The 20,616-nt window shown below is 34.3% G+C and overlaps 1 protein-coding gene across 3 annotated transcripts; it reads left to right on the forward strand.

Annotated features, from left to right (window-relative positions):
• The first annotated feature begins 389 nt into the window (after positions 1-389).
• Positions 390-19,496, forward strand: LOC128234833 (heterogeneous nuclear ribonucleoprotein A2 homolog 1-like). 3 transcript variants are annotated; one of them, XR_008261039.1, is made up of 12 exons: positions 390-425; positions 8,085-8,338; positions 8,959-9,079; positions 9,658-9,874; positions 10,171-10,239; positions 10,887-10,928; positions 12,319-13,037; positions 13,837-14,041; positions 14,211-14,300; positions 17,489-17,559; positions 18,274-18,439; positions 19,341-19,496. XR_008261039.1 is itself a non-coding variant. In XM_052949372.1 (10 exons), exons 1-9 carry the CDS (start codon positions 399-401, stop codon positions 14,285-14,287), a joined length of 1,731 nt encoding a protein of 576 aa, XP_052805332.1. In that variant the 5' UTR covers positions 390-398; the 3' UTR covers positions 14,288-14,300; positions 17,489-18,254. The 3 variants fall into 3 exon arrangements, 2 of the variants coding, with proteins under 2 accessions (XP_052805332.1, XP_052805331.1); XM_052949372.1 differs by lacking the exons at positions 18,274-18,439; positions 19,341-19,496 and having other exon boundaries at positions 17,489-18,254; XM_052949371.1 differs by lacking the exons at positions 17,489-17,559; positions 18,274-18,439; positions 19,341-19,496 and adding an exon at positions 15,143-16,290.
• Positions 19,497-20,616: the final 1,120 nt, after the last annotated feature.

Raw genomic sequence — 20,616 nt, forward strand, 5'->3', positions numbered from 1 at the left:
TAGAATAAGTGCCTTTAACTGCCTTTGATACATTTAACTTACGCTTAAGAACGACCTTGTACGATAATTCTCTCCCTCCCCCTTTAACATCAAATCCTGGATCCGTCTCCTTAGTGTAGAAATTCATGAGTTTAAGTATGAAAATTGTGTGAAAATAATTAAAACGTAAACTTCGGTAATTATGAGGTACTGCAGGCTAGAATGATCGCCTGATTACGTGTAAATGTGAAAAAATCAACATTACCAGTACCTTTCAATACATATACACACGGACCTATAGTGTTTTTATAGGTCCTCGATAAACGCACGCATTTCACTAAAACCACATGATGGAATAATTCAGTTGTATGTAACCTTAAAATTATTAAATTCCTTTGGGGTAAATTTATGCAGGTGCGATGAAAATCGAAATGGCCGACGAAAATGTAAGTTTTCTTTTGTCTAATCTTGTAAAGGTTTTGTTGCTTTAAAGAAGTACACATTGCTCCAACTTGCGGAATAAAAATGTGAACATACTAATGCGGATGATGAAGATTCAGCTCCACGGTTAGCTTAGTCGGTCAGATCCAAGTGACAAATTTCAAGATCTTGAATTTTGTAAAATTACACATCATCGAGTTTAACGATGTGTAACTGTACATATCGCACACTTAATTTTCATTTTCTATGCAGCAACATTTCATTAATTAGTTGAACCATTTTATATTAGATATGGGTTTGTACTGCAATCAGCTTTACAGGCATGCTTATGGGTCCTTCTGAGCTATTGAGTAATATTTTTTTTTTTTTTTTAAAAATGCTTGTAAAATTGCAATTATACTTGGAATATAAATAAATAACATTTGTGTTTTCAAAACTTATATCAAGGATATAGTAAACGATAACTAAAATGTCCTGTTTATTAGGAATAATTTTTAAACTTTAAATATTTGTTAAAAAACGACGATTTTGGGGACGTTATTTGTGACATTTTCGAGTGCTATCATGCAAACTGTAAAAAAAGAGTAAATATTGCTTCATAATTACAGCAATTAGAAACAAACAATACAACAATAAAGTATGTATATAAATACGCAAATAGTTTGATTAAATCAGTTTGTTTTCTTGTATTTCTGTCCCGATAAACAAGTGCATTAGGACGTTACTATGTCGGTCCATTTTTTTGCATTAAAACATTGGAATCTCGATACGTCCATAAATATAATGTTGTGTGATGTGAGCGGTATTTTACAAGAAGAAACACTGGTTTCGCGATATTTATGCGTTGCACCTGAATCTGATGATCAGAAACGCCACTATAAACTTTTATTCACAAAGTTTAATGTGTCGGTCCAACCTATAACGTCCGGTTATTTATCATTAATTACAAAACTACGCAATTTTATAAACATGTTATACTTCGGAAACGCAGTGTTGTGTACTACGTCATCAATTGTGGGCCCCGGTGTACACAACGAAAATTAGCATGGATGCAAAGGAGGTAAGTTGGTGTCGGTCCATCATGTTCTTAAGCGCATAACGGGCGTAGTACAAACCGAAAATGATTGTCATATTGTGTTTCTACTGTATTCATGTATTGGGGTGATTTATTAACCTCCTTATACATGACAAATGACAATGTGTTGGATTTTCGATGTTTTCACTCGGCATACTGGGGGCCTCCCGATAGTTATCGTCTGTATTGAGCATGCTCGTTACGTTTGGACCATTATTTTGGTTTTCCCGTTACACGTGGACAACGCTATGCATTGAGTCTACACTGCCAACGTAACGTCCACATACTATATTATCATTCTTGCATTGTATTATAGTTTACAATCACCATCTTATTGGTAAAAAACACTTCATGTTTCACATAATGTATCTGTACAGACAGTGTATTGAGAGAATGTCGTTGAAGTACATGAAACACTTGAATATCACAGACGTTATTTTGGACAATGACTTTTTGTTTTTTTGTTACGTCAACCCATAACATCTGTACATACAGATCTACATTCCGAATGTATCTGATAGAATATTGTTTCATTACTTGCAAGATGTGTTACATTTGATTTGATGATCAAGTAAATGAGACAAACCAGATCCGAAGTAATATTATAGAGGAATAAAACTGTTTTCATGTATGGACGTTACTTCTACACCTAAACTGTATGTCAATGTGTTCTACATAACGTCCAAATAGATTTTGATTATATCTATAAACAATCTTGTGCTAAAACTTGTATGAATGAATAATACGTATGTTTATTTAAGAAATATGATTGCACATGAAACATTTAAGTTGAATAAAACAGAATTCATATAAATAACAACATTTGTGTACGGACATTAAATTGGACATGATATTAGTGTCGTAAGCTTATTGACGACTGATCCGTGTTGACATGACGTCGAAAAACGCTGTCTCATATTGTCTCATTCAATTGTCTCAGTCTGTCCATATTATAAATAATTATATATATATACAGGTTGAATTTCAACTTGGGTGGATTCGTGGAAGTTGCCTTGCCATGCAGTAAAAACAGAAAACTGTTTGTAGCAGAGGTATACACTTAAAACAAAGTTGTCTCTTGCTTTGAATGAATTCTTTATTTTGTTCTTGTTAATAGTTATTGTTCACATTATATGTTTGTGTTTGAAACATTGTTATGTTACAGAACTTTCCATTTATTCTTGGATTCACAAACATTGATAGGAAGCGGTAGGTCCCGTGTTAGATCCGGCCGGAGGGCGGGCTCTATTAGTTTCCGAACACCGCTTCATTGGACAGGATGTTATTCATGTTGATTTTCATGATAATCATACTCATCGGCCCTATATGACCTACAATGTCCAGTGTTTTTCCTGCCTATCAACTCCATTCTGAAGTAAATTTTGTTTTAACCCACCAAAACTCTTTTCCAATCATAAGATGAATTTATTGTATAAGATGAATTTATTGTATAAAACACCTAAATCCAGACATAGTCGTATGATGTACATGTAACATACCTTTTATAGTAAAATACTGTAAATAAAGGGATATATTTAGTTATACTTAGCTCTAACAATCCATGATGATGATGATGATGATGATCTACCTATCCATGGTGATGATGATATCATGGTGACTGCCTTTTTCATTCAGCAATAGTATGATGATGTCAACAAACAAACCAGAATGCTACAAATGCTGTTACAATACTAACAGACAGGTGCATCACCCTTAGTTGAATACCATTTGTTGCTTTTCTGATGCTGATGATGATGATGATGATGATGATGATGATGATGATGATGATGATGATGATGATGATGATGATTGGTATAATGTCCAATCAAGGCATGCAGGTGCAACACTCATATCATGAGTGTTGCTTTACAATTGATGATGATGATGATGAAATCAGAAGTTGATGATGAATGACTGCCTTCTTCCATTCAGCTATTTTATATTGTTGTCAACAAACACCAGAATGCTACAACTGCTGTAACAGTACTAAAAGACATGTGCAGGAGCTGTATTCACACAAAATCTTAAACTTAAGTCAAAATTTCAAATGCAGACTTCTCTATTACTAACTATACGACTTCAATGAAACTTTTTATGACAAGTTTCATTGAAGTATATCTGAAAATGAATTAGAAATCTGCATATTTGAAATTTTCACTTACGTCCAATGTCTTTCCTAAATAGCTTTGTGAATACAGCCCCTGCACTCTAGTGCCTTTTATTACTTTTACATCTATAGATAATGATGATGATGATAAAAATAAGCATTAAGTACACTATATTACTGATTTGTAATGATTGAATGTGTCAATCTGACTAATTATTCATCCAATGTCTTCATCTGACTTCAGGTTATTAATGTCCAGGAGGATGAAGTGTTGTTTCGTTACATGGAAGCTGCCAGAGGTGGATTTAAATGGCCAACAGTTGAAGATGTCAGCTGGGAGCATCATTCATCAGTTACTCGCCACCTTGATAACCCTGTTCTTGACATCCAGAAGAGTTCAAACCATGTTCAGATTTTTAAGTTAAATTAGACTTTGACTTTATCACAGGGGAGAACCCTGTTCTTGACATCCAGAAGAGTTCAAACCGTGTTCAGATTTTTAAGTTAAATTAGACTTTGACTTTATCACAGGGGAGTACCCTGTTCTTGACATCCAGAAGAGTTCAAACCGTGTTCAGATTTTTAAGTTAAATTAGACTTTGACTTTATCACATGTATGGGAGAACCCTGTTCTTGACATCCAGAAGAGTTCAAACCGTGTTCAGATTTTTAAGTTAAATTAGACTTTGACTTTATCACAGGGGAGAACCAATCATTTGTTGTGGTATTTTTTCTATTATAATTTAGGCGATTTCAGTTAAACAAATAAAGTTATGGAAATACTTCAGTATCGTTTATAACGTTGGGGCCAGGTCCGTGTGCAGGGTCCATCCTAGAGGGTAATAGTCGATTTGCCAGATAGAGATCACTGTGCAACTTGTCCGGGGTGAGCAATGATGTGTAACAATGAAAATGATGTCATCACAGATAAAGTTGCACAATAATCTCTATCTGGCAAATCGACTATTAGGGAGAAATACTTGTTAGCCTAGAGCTATAGATTACCAAACTTCTCCAATGCCGAACTCAAGAAGTGTTTTTATATATATAACGTTGCGGCACACCAATTCGCCCACCAAAAGAATATATTTAAACGGTGAGGGAAAAATAATAAAGTTATGAAGCTTTTATTTTGTGTCCACCCAAGAGAACATGTGACCTTGATAATTGTCATAACATGTTTCCAACCGGGTTCATATAAAGGTCAGTAGTACCGTCGTCAGGTGTCTCTCTCTCTTCTCTCTCCTCTCTCTCTCTCTCTCCTCTCTCTCTCTCTCTCTCTCATGCATTTTAGGTACCTCTTACCCATAGGGCATGTAATTTGTTGGTTTTTAATATAATATGGTGCTTTAATCCAATGCCCTATGTCAATAGTAACGTCCAAACAGAATTTTGGTCAAACTGTCAACAGTAACATCCGAACATTATTTTGTCCAGAATTGTTTCCTACCTTCAAATAAACATTTACAAAGTACATACATTATAGTCTACGTTGTAATGAAGAGATTACAAAGCTAATATAAGTTTAGAAGTCAAATCTGATATGTAGAAACAAATGTAAAGTCCAAAAATTTGGGTAACGTCCGTAACACTTAAAATTTAATGTTTTATTCTTTTTTACATTACAATGTTTGAGAAATGATCACTATGGACATGTACACTGTGCATCCAACTTGTTGTAAATTAACATTCATCTCCAATTTAGCACTTTATTTTTATGTCAAACCAATGTCAAAGCATGTTGAGTAACGTCCGTAACTTTCAATGTAGCTCATAAAAAAACTTAATTTGTATATATTATGCATTCTGAACTATCTTCTAACGTACCATTTATAAATGGTGAATAAATCTGCCATAACTAGAACCCATGCATTATAGGATATACTCAATTCTATTTGTTCAGGTGTTGTCAAAAAAATATTACTCAATAGCTCAGAAGGACCCTTATCTCCGTTTTTTTCATTTGAAATAAAAAATCTATTTTTTTAAATATAAATTAATACATCATTCTACTCAATGCTTTTTTTGATGCCATTTGGCTTCAAATCCTCACAGTCAAATCCATAGCGAAACTTTAAAGCCTCATGGCTGAATATTAGTCATGCTTGTAATTGAAAATATTTTGAAGAGTAAGACAATACAGTCTACATTGCAGGACCGGACCAGTTGTTACAGGACCAAACATGTACATTTTTGTGAAAGTCAGGGCTTTCAACAGGGTCTAAACCCAATGGTCAATGACTCTTAAAATCTGATTTTCAAGAGTCAAAATCAGATCTTCAAGTGTCATTGTCCGTGTTTTTCTAAATACGGTCTTACTTCTTAATTATAGTTTTCATCTGTCGTATGATGGCATTGCAAGGTACATGATTATCTATTAAAAACTAATACATATATACATTTTTTAAACTGATATAGACATGGTTTAAAAAACTAATACAAAATATATTTAAGCATTGTTGTTTTTTAAACCATCGTACTAAGTGAAAAAGCAGAAGGTAATCGTTAATTTGCATAATGAGTGGAGTTATCACATCATTGAGTTTGAGTGCTGCTAATTAACATGGAAGCCGATTAGATTCCAGATTGATAAACAGTTGTCATTGCGGGTGTTAATTGCTCTTGACTTTAATTGATAAAAAGACATTTAGATCATGTCTTGCAAATGATTAATATTACAATTTATGATGCTTCATTTTCGGGTCATTTACAATTTTGAATGCGTCAAAACTGGGGAGCTCGGGTCGATAAACGCCCTGATTAAGTTGGTTTGATAAAGTAAACATAGGTTAGTTAATAAAATTAACAAGATACACGTTTGACACATATTTATAAAATCATTTTGCCCCAAAAATTATTGCCGGACAAGCGGGCCTACAATATAGCTGTGATTGTCGGACCTCGTCATTTATTACCGACGGGAGTCGAGGTCCAACGAACTTTCTTACAGACTGAAATACCTTTTTTCCTCTAGAATGATGAGTTTCAATATTTGCAGGTTTTCTTCACCATTTAAGGATCGATCCCAAAAATAAAATATTTAGTTTATATATTCAGATTATTGTTTATCAAAAAATCATTGACTTTTGCCAAATTGGGAGGCAAACAATCTATATGATGGACAATGCTCGATCAATGTTTAATGGCTAGTTATCTTAAATTTTGAAACACAGCACCCTGAAATCCATAGCCAAAATTGTTTCATCTCTTCATCTGCCAGGTCAATATCATCCCTGAAGTTGTTTCATTCTCTTAATCTTTTAGAACTTAGTAAAAGTTCAATTGCACCATAAAAGTATTTTTTGACAGATCTCCTTTTAATGTAGCGAAGTGAAAGAATTATATTGATATTTTTGTAATTACTTCCACAGGCTAATAGTTTTGTTACAAAAATGTCTTTTGTGCATCATTTTTGAAAAATCCTTCTATTTTTTATGTGATTTACTAGTTATGGTTCTAGCAGTTATGGTGTCTGCCTCCAGGGGTTGACACTAACTTTTTTGGACCACTGCCAACTTTTAAAATGTACTGGCCCTTCTGAAAATCTACAGGCCATTATATTTAAGTGTGTTTGTAGTATAGCGTAGCTTATATACCAAAAAGTAAGACTTAAAATACTGTATGACTGTTTTCACATTTATTCCATTAAATTCATTTACAGTTTATAAGATCTGTTTTGCAAAGAGGTCAGGTCCTGCTGAGCTAAGTCTTCCTCCAGATCTTCATGAAATGTATTGTTTGCAAAAACTGATTATAATAACAACAAACACAGAGTTGCTCGATTTAATTTTTACGAAAAATTGCCAATGTATTCTTTTTTTATGGACCAACGGACAATGATACGAATCATTCCACTGAATTTAATTTGTGAGTTTGTTACCCTAGTTTAAGAAACTGATAATTTTATCATTTTAAAAAGCAAGAAAAACACATAGATTACCTGGGTATTCTGTGTTGAAAATTGCCACAAATTTTAAAAATTCGATTAAAACAGATACTTAAAAATACTGACTAAAATCGAGCGTAGACCACACAGCATTCCAAGACGGATGACTGTTCCTCGTTACTCCCCGTATGAAATATTGACTGGGGCAGAAAGAAAAAAAACAAAAAAACTGATGTCGAGGGATTCCAGAAATAGTTCAGTAACTGTTGTTTATAAACAGATATGTTTATTTTTAGAATTCAAGCTTTTTCAAGACGCAGTAGGTCAAATTTTGCTGGAAAATCCACCGTCCCCAAGGAACAGTAAACTTTGCTTATTCACTGTCCCTTCCCAATTTTTACAGGCCAGGGGACCACGGGCCTGCGTTAGTGTCGACCCCTGTGCCTCTCATCAAGGAGGTCAAAAAAGGACTGGTTTCTACCCAAGAAACAGACTCCACAGAGAGAAAATCAGATTCATATCAAATTATAGCTTTTTTTCACCATTGAGCTGAATAGATTATGATGAACTATTTGAAATATTTTTTTCATACGCAGTCTACATTTGAGGAGAGGACTGAACAAGGACCAGAGCGTCGGGAGAGAAATCGTGAAGGTCGCGATTATGACAGACGTGACCGAGGCAAGAGGAAGCGAGATATGGATGACTATGGGGAGGATTCGGAGAGGTTCAGGAAGCTTTTCATTGGTGGGCTGTGTTACAGTACAACTAATGAGGTCCTTAAGGAGTACTACGAACAGTGGGGTGAGGTGACAGACTCTATTGTGATGATGGATCCAGAAACCAGGAGGTAACTTTTGTTTTCATAGTTTGTTGCTCGCTGCTCATGATGTTTTAACCTTCTTTAGAAGGGGCCAGAATTTTAGTACCCAATTTTCTACTTTTGGTTTTATTTAGTTTGTGAATCTGCCACTATTTAAATAAAGGAGCTGGAAATTCCCAAATTTGAAGCTTTAGTTTATGCACTGGAATTGCTCAAAAAGACAATGCCTGAGGACTCAAAACTTCAATTAGTATCATGCCTATTGTTTAACTTAATAAATAAAACAGTTGGACAGTGTTAAACTGTCTTCTAATGATATCCAGTGCCGTCAATAAGAACCAACTGCAGGCCAAAATGGACGGTTCAAATGGCAATTGGACAGGTTCAAGTTTTGCAAAAAGAAGTGAAATTTTAAGTACAATAAGTAGATGCTGGTTGGTTGCTTTACTATTTGAGACTGTTCAACCTAATCTTATTGAGAACCCTGGATATAAGATTTATAATATTTTTTCTAAACTTGAACATGTATGAAATCATCTGGTTCAATTAACTTAATTCTGAGACTTTGTGTTCCAGAATCTAAGATGAAACCTCTGTTACCATGAATTTAAAGATATTTCTTATTTTTTTATCACTTTTTTGTCCAGATCTCGAGGGTTTGGGTTTGTGACATACAAGGAATCGAGCATGTTAGAAGAATGTATGTCCAACAGACCGCACATCATCGACGGCAGAACAGTTGATGCCAAACGTGCCATGCCGAAGACGGTACGTTTAGTAATATATAACTGTTGATATAGCAATACTCATATTGTCCGGAAAGTTTTTCAACACTGTTTATACATGACTTAGTACTTAAACCATCTACTTAACTGAACTATGTACATTTATGAATCCTCTTGAAATATTGAGCTGTATATCGCATATATTGGATACACCACTTCAGAAGCATTGTATGAAGACCACGTGGCCATTCACTCATTGGTTTGTGTAATGAGGAAATAAAGTTGCTCACATTTTTCAAAATATATTTCCAACTTCTGCGTTCCATATCAGATTAATACGAGTAGGCTGTCAGATTAACCATTTAGTTACTAGCATGTGGATAAATTACAATGCTGTTCACTAATACCGCCTGCAAGTTAATAAAAATTGCCCTAGACAATATGATTCAGAAGTTTAACAATCACTAACTACCCGCACAACTGGGGATGTCACTATTGTGATGACCGTTACTTAAAACTTGTATTCTACTCCATTTTGACAGTTGATTAAAAAAAATGGTTCAATACCATGCTTATAGTTTCATTTTTTTTTTAATTGTAACAATGCTATTTTCCTAACAGGGCAGAAACTCTAACACTAGTGAGAGTAAAGAATCTGTATACAAGATGTTTGTGGGAGGACTAAGGGACATGACGACGACCGCTTCCCTCAAGGAGGCAATGGAACAGTTCGGCTCCGTGCGACATGTGGAACTTATGATGGATAAAAACACAGGAAGACATCGGGGATTCGCTTTTGTCACATTTGATGATACAGATTCCGTGGATAAGGCTGTGTGTAAGTGGATTTTCTTTAAAATACAAAGTACTAAATATATAATTTGTTTAGTCTCGTTTTTGAGATTGATTGATGACATGAATTTGTGTAAGAAATTATGAATTGCAAGTTACTAATTTTTCTAGCGATATAAAACATCTGAATGTGATTTGTCTGTGGATATCTGCGGATCTGATGGATATTGGGACTTTAAAAAAACACAGAAAAACAAATATTCAGCAAAAAATGAAATAATTTGTTTAGTAGACACATAACTTGAATCAGTTGCCATGAAAAAGCATTGTTTCTGGTTTCAGTGAAACAGCATGTTATGGTTGACAGCAAGGAAGTGGAGATGAAAAAAGCGGAGGCTAAAACAAACAAAGGTATGTACACCATAGCTTTCTGCACAGGTTTAACCCTTTGCATGCTGGGTAAATTGTCGTCTGCTCAAAAATGTCGTCTGGTTTATTCTAAATTTCTTTCAATTTACTTAAAACTTTGGGCATATATTGACTGAGTGGCAAACAGCTTGGAACCTGACCAGACGCCGAGTTACTCGGCGTCTGGTCTGGTTCCAAGCTGTTTGCAAAGCCTTTAAAATCGCCATCAGCAGCCTAAGGGTTAAAATGACACTGTGCAAGCATATGTGTTGCTTGTCTGATCACTTTCGCTCAAGTACATGTACTTGTTAATTAAATTACATTGATTTCTTTTTGCTGGATTATGACAAATGCTGGTAGCTTATAGAATCAGACGTGAGACTGTTTCCTGAGTAGAAACCAGTTCTGGTGTCCATATTGAAAAGCAATCAGAGGTTGTTTGGTAGGGATCGAACCCACAAACTTTTGGGTCTACCTTAATGGCAAAAATCAATAATATCGAAATGGAAAAACATAGATACAGAACAATTTAAATAAATGTTATGTCAGTTTCTGAAATGTTGTTCAACATTGTGTATCAGTTTGTTTATACCAGTAAATGTTGCATGGGAAACACTATTTTATTCTTGCCCTTATTTTATTTATTTAAGGTCGGGGCAGAGACCGAGAGGATTCTATGTGGAACATGGGTGGTATGTAACATTTATTTTTGGTAGTTATCAAAACAATTTTGAATGAATTTTGCCATGGTTTAGAATGATAATTTTGTAACAAACAATGTTTTGAGCCTTACTATCAACAGGGGTGACATCAATACCCATCTGCACCTTTTCAATAGTTGTGTGCTTGTTGTTTATAATTGTTGGCTAAAAGGATGATTTAGTATAAGCAGATTTTTTTTTTCTGGGCTTACACATTAATATGCTTTTGAACCGACATATTTTATGACTTTATACATCCATTTCACTGTCAGGGGTCATGTTTAAAGGTTGTTATCTTTCTGATGAAAATATTTGTATTATAATATTATGGTAGCCATGCAAAACCTTGAATCTTGGCCATACCTCAAAATCCATGTTAGATATTCAAATGTTCCTTATTAGTGATACACAAGTCACATTGGCAGCGACATAATGCACATTTGTGGCAAGGACAATTATTGATCTGGGGCAATATTGGGGTATAGAGGCAGCTTAAAATTTTACCTTTTTGTAAATTCAACTGTTTCCTCCATTGGTGTTATGCTTTAAGTATATATTTTGCAATTAATATATGTACACTCAAGATTTTTAAAAATGTAAACCATTTGTGACAAGGACAATTATTGATCTGGGGCAATATTAGGGTATAGAGGCAGCTTATAATTTTACCTTTTTGTAAATTCAACTGTTTCCTCCATTGGTGTTATGCTTTAAGTATATATTTTGCAATTAATATATGTAAACTCAAGATTTTTAAAAATGTAAACTCAATTTTAAAGAACTAGATTTTTGAAGAAATATAACAATTCAAAATTTTACACTGTAGTTAAAATATGTAAAAAGTCTTTAGATGCCTCTGTAATATCAACCCTGGGCCTAAAAAAAAAAATTGTTTGGTTAGGGTTACATCCTTAAAAAAAATAGGTAGGGTAGGTAGGCTTTTTATTTTTTTTTATTTTTTTTTTTTAATTAGGTTTTATATAAGAATATAATTTTCATCATTGGAGAATGGTGTTAAAGCTATCTTCTGTACAAGCATTTAAGGTTTAAACTTAATATTAAAAAGCAATTAAAAAAAAAACGAAATATTTTTTTTTTTTTTTTTTTTTTTTTTTTTAGTTTTTCATTTTTTTCTCAAACTGACTATAAAAACGGTAGGGTCGGCGCCTATTCCGTAGGTAGGGTCGGGTAACCCGAACCAAATGTATTTTTTTTTTAGGCCCTGGCTTAAATCATAGTTACGCCCCTAGTTTATGACAAAAGCAGATGAGCATTGACATCTAGTTTTTTCAGACTAATGTTTTTGGCAATAAACCCAGATATGTTCTTAATTAAAATTAAGTTTTGTGTACTGATCTTAAAAAAGGACCTATTTTTTCAGGAAATATGGGTGGTGGTGGTGGTGGAGGAGGAAATATGGGCATGGGTAATAAAATGGGAAATCAGATGGGCATGGGAGGAAATATGGGTGGAATGGGTATGAATAACATGGGGATGGGTGGAAATATGGGGATGGGCGGGAATATGGGAATGGGAGGAAATATGGGGATGGGTGGAAATATGGGTGGAAACATGGGGATGGGTGGAAATATGGGTGGAATGGGAATGGGAAATTACAATATGGGTCAAGGGATGGGTGGTATGGGCGGAAATATGGGCATGAATAATATGGGAATGGCTGGGAATTATGGGGGCTATGGTGGTTATGGGATGGGTGGAAATATGGGGATGGGCGGGAATATGGGAATGGGAGGAAATATGGGGATGGGTGGAAATATGGGTGGAAACATGGGGATGATGAACAACCAAGCTGGGCAGACCACCACAGGAGCATCAACTGGTGGCAAAGACTCTACAAAAAATGCTGTAGCCCCAATGAACAGTGGACAGACATCATCTACATCCTCACAAGCCTCTGGCCAGGGGTATAACCAGCAGCAGATGATGCCTAACCAGATGGGCATGCAGAATCCCATGGGCATGATGGGAAATCAGATGGGCATGATGGGAAATCAGATGGGTATGATGCCCAACCAAATGGGCTATAACCAGATGGGAATGATGGGAAATTATGGTGGATACGGAATGGGCATGGGAATGGTTAGTACTCTGATATAATTTATTATCATACAATATCAAACAACATGCAATTTTGGGCCTTCGGACATTATTCTGATAAATTACAATAATAAATTGTAGAAACTGCCAAAAGTAATAAAAATTTTACCAATAAACTTATTTCTTTGAAAGTAATCTTATTTTACAGTTTTTTCGTAAAAAAATTATAAGACCAATTATCACACCATGTTGCCATAGCAACCAAACCAATCAAAAGGACTTATTTTAGTAAAAATGATCTTATCCTTTTTTAATGATTGCTTAATGACATAATAATGACACAACAATCATAAATGTATTTATGTTTTAAAATATTTCCACATGAGGGTAATAACTAAATTTGTAAGCCATCTGGAATATTGAAACAGGGTGTTTAAAGCGTTTTGTTTATAAACAGACTGAAGGCCCATCATCGTGTGTTGCGACTTATATATTAATGTAGGTACATGTATAATTAGTCTTAACTACTTGAGAGTTAAAACCTGCCCACTTGTGAAAATTAAAGAAATTCATGATGAAGATAATACCACTAACATGTTCATGTCTATTGAAGTTGTATTTTCATTAAAGCCCTAAGTATTCTAGGCTTTAACAGTCAGTGCCTCTTTGGCCTAAAAAAAGTTTAATTAATTTAAAAACTTTTAGACAAGATGTAACCCTAACCAAACAAAAAAAAATTAGCGTAGGGTTTCAGACACTTCTGAATGCCCTGAATGAGGTTACGTAATCAATTTTCATTTGTGTACATTTGACCACTGACAAATTCTACTCCCATTTTCAGCAGGGAATGGGAGGTAACCCCATGATGAACCAGATGCAGGGTCAAGGTCAGATGGGGGGTCAAGGTCAGATGGGTCAAGGTCAGCAGATGGGGAACCAGCAGCAGATGGGCATGATGGGACAGCAGCAGCAGCCACAGATTCAGGGAGCAGACAAGTCCGGAGCCGCCCCAGCCACGGGAGGTTACGGCATGGCAGGGCAGCAGGGTGAGTAAATGTCACAGCAAATCTGTATACAAAAAATATGCTTTTTTAATCATTTTAGCCAAATGAGTTCAAGATAGTAAAGCATTAAAATTAAAATAAACAAATTGCATTGACTTATAATATATTTGGGCATGATGTAGAACTATCATATTTTCACCAATCTGTATAGGCTGGGGCACAGGGTCTGGTGAATACAATGCTGGTGGCGATTACAGTGCACAGGGAAAGGCCTCAGGTGGCAGATAAAGCGACTAAACAGGTATGATGACAAGGAATGTTGACTATAGTTTATATTTAAAGCTCTCCTGTTTTAATAAAAAACAAATGAGGTATGTTCATATCCTTTGGGTTATCTGCATTGTCATGATTTTTTTTTTAATTCAGCATTGACATGAAACAAAGTGCCTTTGTATACTACTGGTATGGGACTTTGCACCTCTGAAGCAAGTCCTTAAACTCTTGTTAAAATATTTGCTGAGTTGTCCCCCTTTATTGTCTTAAAATAAAACATACAAGCTTTGGCATCAGCTTGCTGTGCTGTGGTTGCTTTTTTTCTTAACACAATCAAATGATAATTGGTAGAACAGGAGCAAAGTTTGCAAATTTCTTTAGTTCAGGATGATGCTGTATTTATGATTATAAGTAGTTTAAGATGTTGAGCTATCCTTGTTTATTGGTTTGCAGTTTGAATATTATGAGCATTAGTCATATAAACTTATTAAATTCAATTAATAGTCTTTAGAGTAATGTATTGGAAGTACCATTCAAATATAACAGGTACCTTACCGAATATTGTTAATCATTGATTTACCTTAACGATTATTAGCCACATGCATATTTCCTTATAATTAATTTACTTCAGTGTTTGTAAATAACTATCATTTAAGAGTAATATTAGAAGTACAATTAAATTACTACAGTTACCTAACAAAATATTGTTAAAGTTTGAACTTTGTATAAAATTTTGCTTTGAGCCATTTATAATTTGAGCCATTTATAATTGCAGAGTAGAGTTTGTATTTATTGTGTATATGGTGTTAGTTATCCATGACCGTGTACGATCTCATTAACTCGACTTTGTACGTTTCTTATTTACTCTAGGCATGGCAGTTGTGTGCAGATCGTGTGAGATGTAGTGTAGGATACTGGTTGCCATGGCGATAAAGGAACATGTAGATCTTGTGTTCAGTAGACTTTCATCTTCATAAAACATGCTGGCTCATGCCCATCGTAGATTAGACATGTGTTACTTTCACCTTAATGAAATGATTGTCATAAAAATTGTCATAATTACAAACAAGTCATCTAATTAAATTGTGGATTCTTGTACTGGTGCTTGCCATTTATATTTTCAAATAAAATAAATCAGCAAGCCCGGAAATCATGTTACCAATGCGGGCTTCTGGGCTTATGCTTATTTCGACCACTTGACAGATATTCCAGTAGTAAGATGTACTGTATTGTAGAAATCAAAAAAATAAAATTCCAGTGTTTTGTTTATGTATCAAGTTTGTGTTTGACAGACTATGGAACAATTGATGTTATATTTAACTTGTTAAGGCTAATTTTCTGTTGTTCTGTCATTACTTTGTTATTGTACATTGTTAATTTTAGTCCTGTTCTGTTCATAAAGAATAAGGGAATGATCACAAATAAGTTGATTATGATTTTAATTGAACTGTAGGCTTTTAGTTTCTGGATTATTTGGTTTGATTCACACATACCAATTAAATACATTTATTTGTGTGCGTAGCTATTCTAATCCCAGGATGAATTGTTTATTGATTTTTGATGTTACTGGTACATTTAATAATAATTTAGATCAGCTTAGAAAAAAGCTTTGTACATAGCTATACTTGCTTATGACTAGAGTATAGGTAGGCGTAAACTACCAGTACTAAACAAAAAGAATACATATAATATATACTCTGGTCATTAGTTGTTAATTACATAGATCCAAATAAGAATTTCATTAGTTAAAATCAATGACTCACTATTTGGTTTTCAACATGTACTGTTAAAGCAAAGGGACACACACTCATCACTGGAGTGGCTTCATAAATTATGTACAATATATACCATGGTATATTACATTTGTTTTATCAGTTAAAATAGATCATAGAGTAGATAAAGCTATGTTTTATGTAATGTTTTATTTTGATATTTGTTGTGTAACATATTATGATGAACTATTTTTGTCAGATTAAATATTCAACAATTGTAGTTGCAATAAAGTTTTGTAGATTAGATATTACCTGTGTTTTATTGGAACCGAAAGAAGAAGTTCAAATGTAGACCATTATTAATTATGTGCTATTTTCTCAATTCCTTCATGCTTATAGACATGTATGCACGTACAGTACATTTAAAATTAGTAGATAATTAGGCATCTTGCCATTGTAATCAATCAGATGAGAAATAATTTTGTATTATATCTGTTATAATTTATTAAATAGTATAGCTGTTTTAAAAGATAAGCAGTCACTATAAAGGTCATTCAAGAATTGATTTTCCTTGTAGTGATCGACATTCAGGGATTTTGTTTTGTGTAACCCCCGCTACTGGATAGGTTGTTGTCATTTAACTTAACTTAGACCAAGACTAACCTGCCCCTATTTTCTATACTGGAGGCAAATCTAGATTTGATAGATAATTAAAAATCAACATAAATTTTAATTAAAATAGCAAGAATGGGAGCCTCGCTCTGATAGGTCACTTGTCGGAGGTTGTTAGAGGTGGCCAAAGTAATCTATTGGCTTCTACAATGTTTTTCTATTGTTGGTAAGAGTGGTCTAGTGGTATAGGTGTACCTCACCCACCCAAGAGATTGTAGGTTTGATCCCCACCAGGGTGAGAGTGATGTTATACAATACGTGTCCATTTCTCACCCAAGAGGTTGTAGGTTTGATCCCCACCAGGGGAAACTTTCTCATGGACAATCAAAAAGGACACAAGTGAGAGAGATATTCATATCAGCTTTACCCTGTGTTCACCATCGCGCTAGTTTGAACAAGCGTAAACTATGTGACTATTGTAGATACAAATGTAATTATTATTGCTAGACAGGTACGTTGGTTTACATTATTTATGATTATTTACTGTAGTGTTAAGTAAAAAAAAGATATGTATATTGTAGTTGTTTGATATTGGCAGAGATACATATATAATGATATATTTGGATGTAAAATTGCTGCACATTTCTGAATTATGTAGTGACTGCTCTACATATGTACATTGTAGATTTTTGGCTTTAATTAAAAAAGAAATATTATGATGTTTTATGATATTTGGAAGTAAAATTGTTGCACATATTGTTACTACAGTATCGTTGCTCAGTTACGTAGTAACTAGTTTAAGTACTGTTACAGTCTAAAGAATACCAATGTCTTATTGGTGTATTATTGGTCTTACGTTTATATTTTATATGCTTTCTTCCTGCATTTTCAGACTTTTGCCTGGGTCTGCTTCTCTGCCACTGGTTGTTAGATGTGGGTTCATCATGAAAAGATATGGAAAGGGTGTGTATAATACTTCAAGGCAGTATTTCCCGATTCTGATTTTCAATATTGTTAAGTCTATTTTGGTTCTAAAAAGCAACTTGTAAGGTTTCTTGTGTTTTCATGAATTTATACTCATTGATTAGAGATGGAAACTGGTTTTAACCTTACAAACTTACCTAATGATTACGACCCTACGGAAAGTGGATAATTCAAATGAAGCTTGTGAATGCAAAATCGAGTGGTACTGAAAGTTAGATTGCACTTTTTTTACGGGGTCTGAGGAACTTGAACAACCTTCAGATAGAAGAGCACTGAGGTCCGTTGCCCCCAATTGTGAGCTATTGCCCGCTTTAAAGATAAGTATTTTTCATAGCCTTACTGTTGGCTTTGTTGTGGTAGTGCGAAAACTCGTATCTGCTAAATATAATTTGTGTACTTCAAAGCACTCAATTTTGGGATTCAAAGGTTTAGCCCATTTGTAGGCAGTAAAATACTTCCAAACGTCCTTTAACGGAGGCCCTGGTAAGTGTCCATTTGTATCCCTTGTTCGACTTAAAATTAAAACAATAAGTGTGGTGTTTGCTCCACCGCGCTCTTGTTTTCTAAATTAATTTTGACCGTTGATAAGAAAATCTGCATCTAAAATGTACTGTAAAACATTTGGACCTTTCCTTTTCTTTTTCCATTTATTAACTTATTCTATATTTAACCAAAAGCCCTATTTTGATTCAGGTTGGAGGTAAGAAGGACTCTTACATGGTACTCTCGAATATCACTCTCTTCCTATGGAACTCGCCGCCAGTGTGACAAAATCGCAAGCTCAGTGGGATGCTGGGAAGGATGCTGCTACAACATGGTTGTGTCTTGAGATTCAATGCAGGCAAATAAAGCACTGCAGGTATGTGTGAAAGGTTTGAAATCTTTAGCACTGATTTCAGTAATTAAACTAGACTCTTAGGGAAACTATTTACATTAAACTATAGTATTGAAGGTACACTGTTATTGAATATTTGTATACTGATATTACAGGTATTCTCACCCTTAAAGGGGCTGTACTCTGTATGATGAAATAGCGGAAAAAAAGAAAATTGTCGAAACTGACAGAAACTTGGCATCGATGTGTACAATGCATTGAAACTTATTAACTGAAGTACCACATAGTTTACAATTTATTAAAGTTTAGCAGTTATTTCGTATTTTTCCACTAAAAAAGATTACTTATTATGTCTATCAGGTAGTCGGTGTTATCACATGATATTATCAAGGTAGATATATAGCTTAATTATGTCACATAATTAGAGTTAGCCTTCATAGCTCAGTGGATACGACGCTGGACTGCAATTTTGGCTACACGGGTTCGAACCCGGTCTCCGACACAATTTTTTTACATTTTGGTACTTTTTTTACAATTATGATGTGAAAGCATAACACATTCTATTAGATAATTGTCCTGAGATTCATTACAGTAAAAAACTTTTTTTGGTGCCAATCTGGTGTACAGTCCCTTTAAGAGACAGTAAGGGATTTCCTTTCAGTATAAGAAGCTGCTAAGTACATGTAAAACATTTTTAACAATTTTTATTTATTTCTCCAAAGGCCAAAAATTATTTCTCACATGGCTCAAACGATAATAAATATGGAATTAATTGATATTTTATGAAGTTAAGCTTTATAAAAGTTGAATGTTGCTGTGAGGTTAAATGTTTTAACATTATGTCATAAAAAAGGGTTTCTAAAAATATATAAAATTGTAGGACAACACATTCCTGTTGATAGCATTATATTCTCTCTTTTTTCAGATAGAAGACTTGGTTGTCTGAGTGACAGGGCTAGAAACAGAATTAATGATGCAGAAGATGTTACTGAAGAACAAGCAGTTCTTAACGAAACTTTTGCAGCATGAAGAAGACAACATATAAAAACATGAATATAGTTCTTCAGATATGTTTACATGTGTCATCTTCTCTAAATAAAGATATTCTTATAATTATTGACCCATCTGTTTTTCCAAGCCTTTGCATTTCTGTCATCAGCTAGTAAAACCTTGACTGTGACCAGCTTCGTATCTCTTGAACCGCTTAAAGGATTTTGAAATAACTTTATAAATAACTTTATTAAAAAGATACTGAGATGATGTGCAGAGCGCGTGTTTCAATTCGTTGGGTTCAAGGTCAAGGCCATACTTAGAGGTCAAAGTTCATATCACTACACTTTGTGTCTGCTTCATAACTCTTAAACTGCTTGAAAGTTTTTTAGTAAATTTGCCTCAAATTTTAACCATACTGAGACAGTGTGCGCAGCACATGTAACAAGTTGATGGTTCAAGGTCAAGGTCACACTTAAAGGTCAAAGGTTATATCACTACATTTCGTGTCCGCTCCATATCGCCAACTGCCTGAAGGATTTTGAAATAACTTGCCACAAATGTTCATTAAATTGAGACGATGTGCAGAGCACATGTAACAGCCAACTTGGTTCAAGTTCAAGGTCACACTTAAAGACCAAAGATCATAACTACATTCTGTGTCCAGTCTATATCTCTTGAAGGCATGACTTGCCACAAATGTTCACCATATTGAAACAATGTGCAAAGGGGGAGACGTCAGATTTTTTATTACATTAACAACTGTCTAGTAATTATTGTTTATCGTTGCAATAAGGTGTGACCCGCTAATTATACTGATTTGAGATCATTGAAGATTTCATTTTAAAAAATGGTTTTACCTGTAACCACTGGATTTTCATAATGTATGTAAACTTCTTCTGTATATATTGAGGAAAAACATTTAAGTATATTTATGTTCCTGTATTTTCCACTGAACCAAAATGTTTCATTATCTGTACAGCAGTAAAAAAAACATGCATGCCTTCAGGCAGCTTTTTTTAGACCACATAACATTCATGAAATTAAAGTGACACTTTTATTCAAAACCAATACATAGACATGTATAACAAACATCAAGTTTGACTGATAAACCATTAACTTCTTCCTAAATAATGCTTTTATGGAAACTATTGATTACGGATAAAAAGATTATAACCTTATATTTGATAGCAGAAAGCGCTTTTTTTTAA

Source organism: Mya arenaria, chromosome 5, assembly GCF_026914265.1.
Source record: "Mya arenaria isolate MELC-2E11 chromosome 5, ASM2691426v1".
Lineage (NCBI taxonomy): Eukaryota > Metazoa > Mollusca > Bivalvia > Myida > Myidae > Mya > Mya arenaria.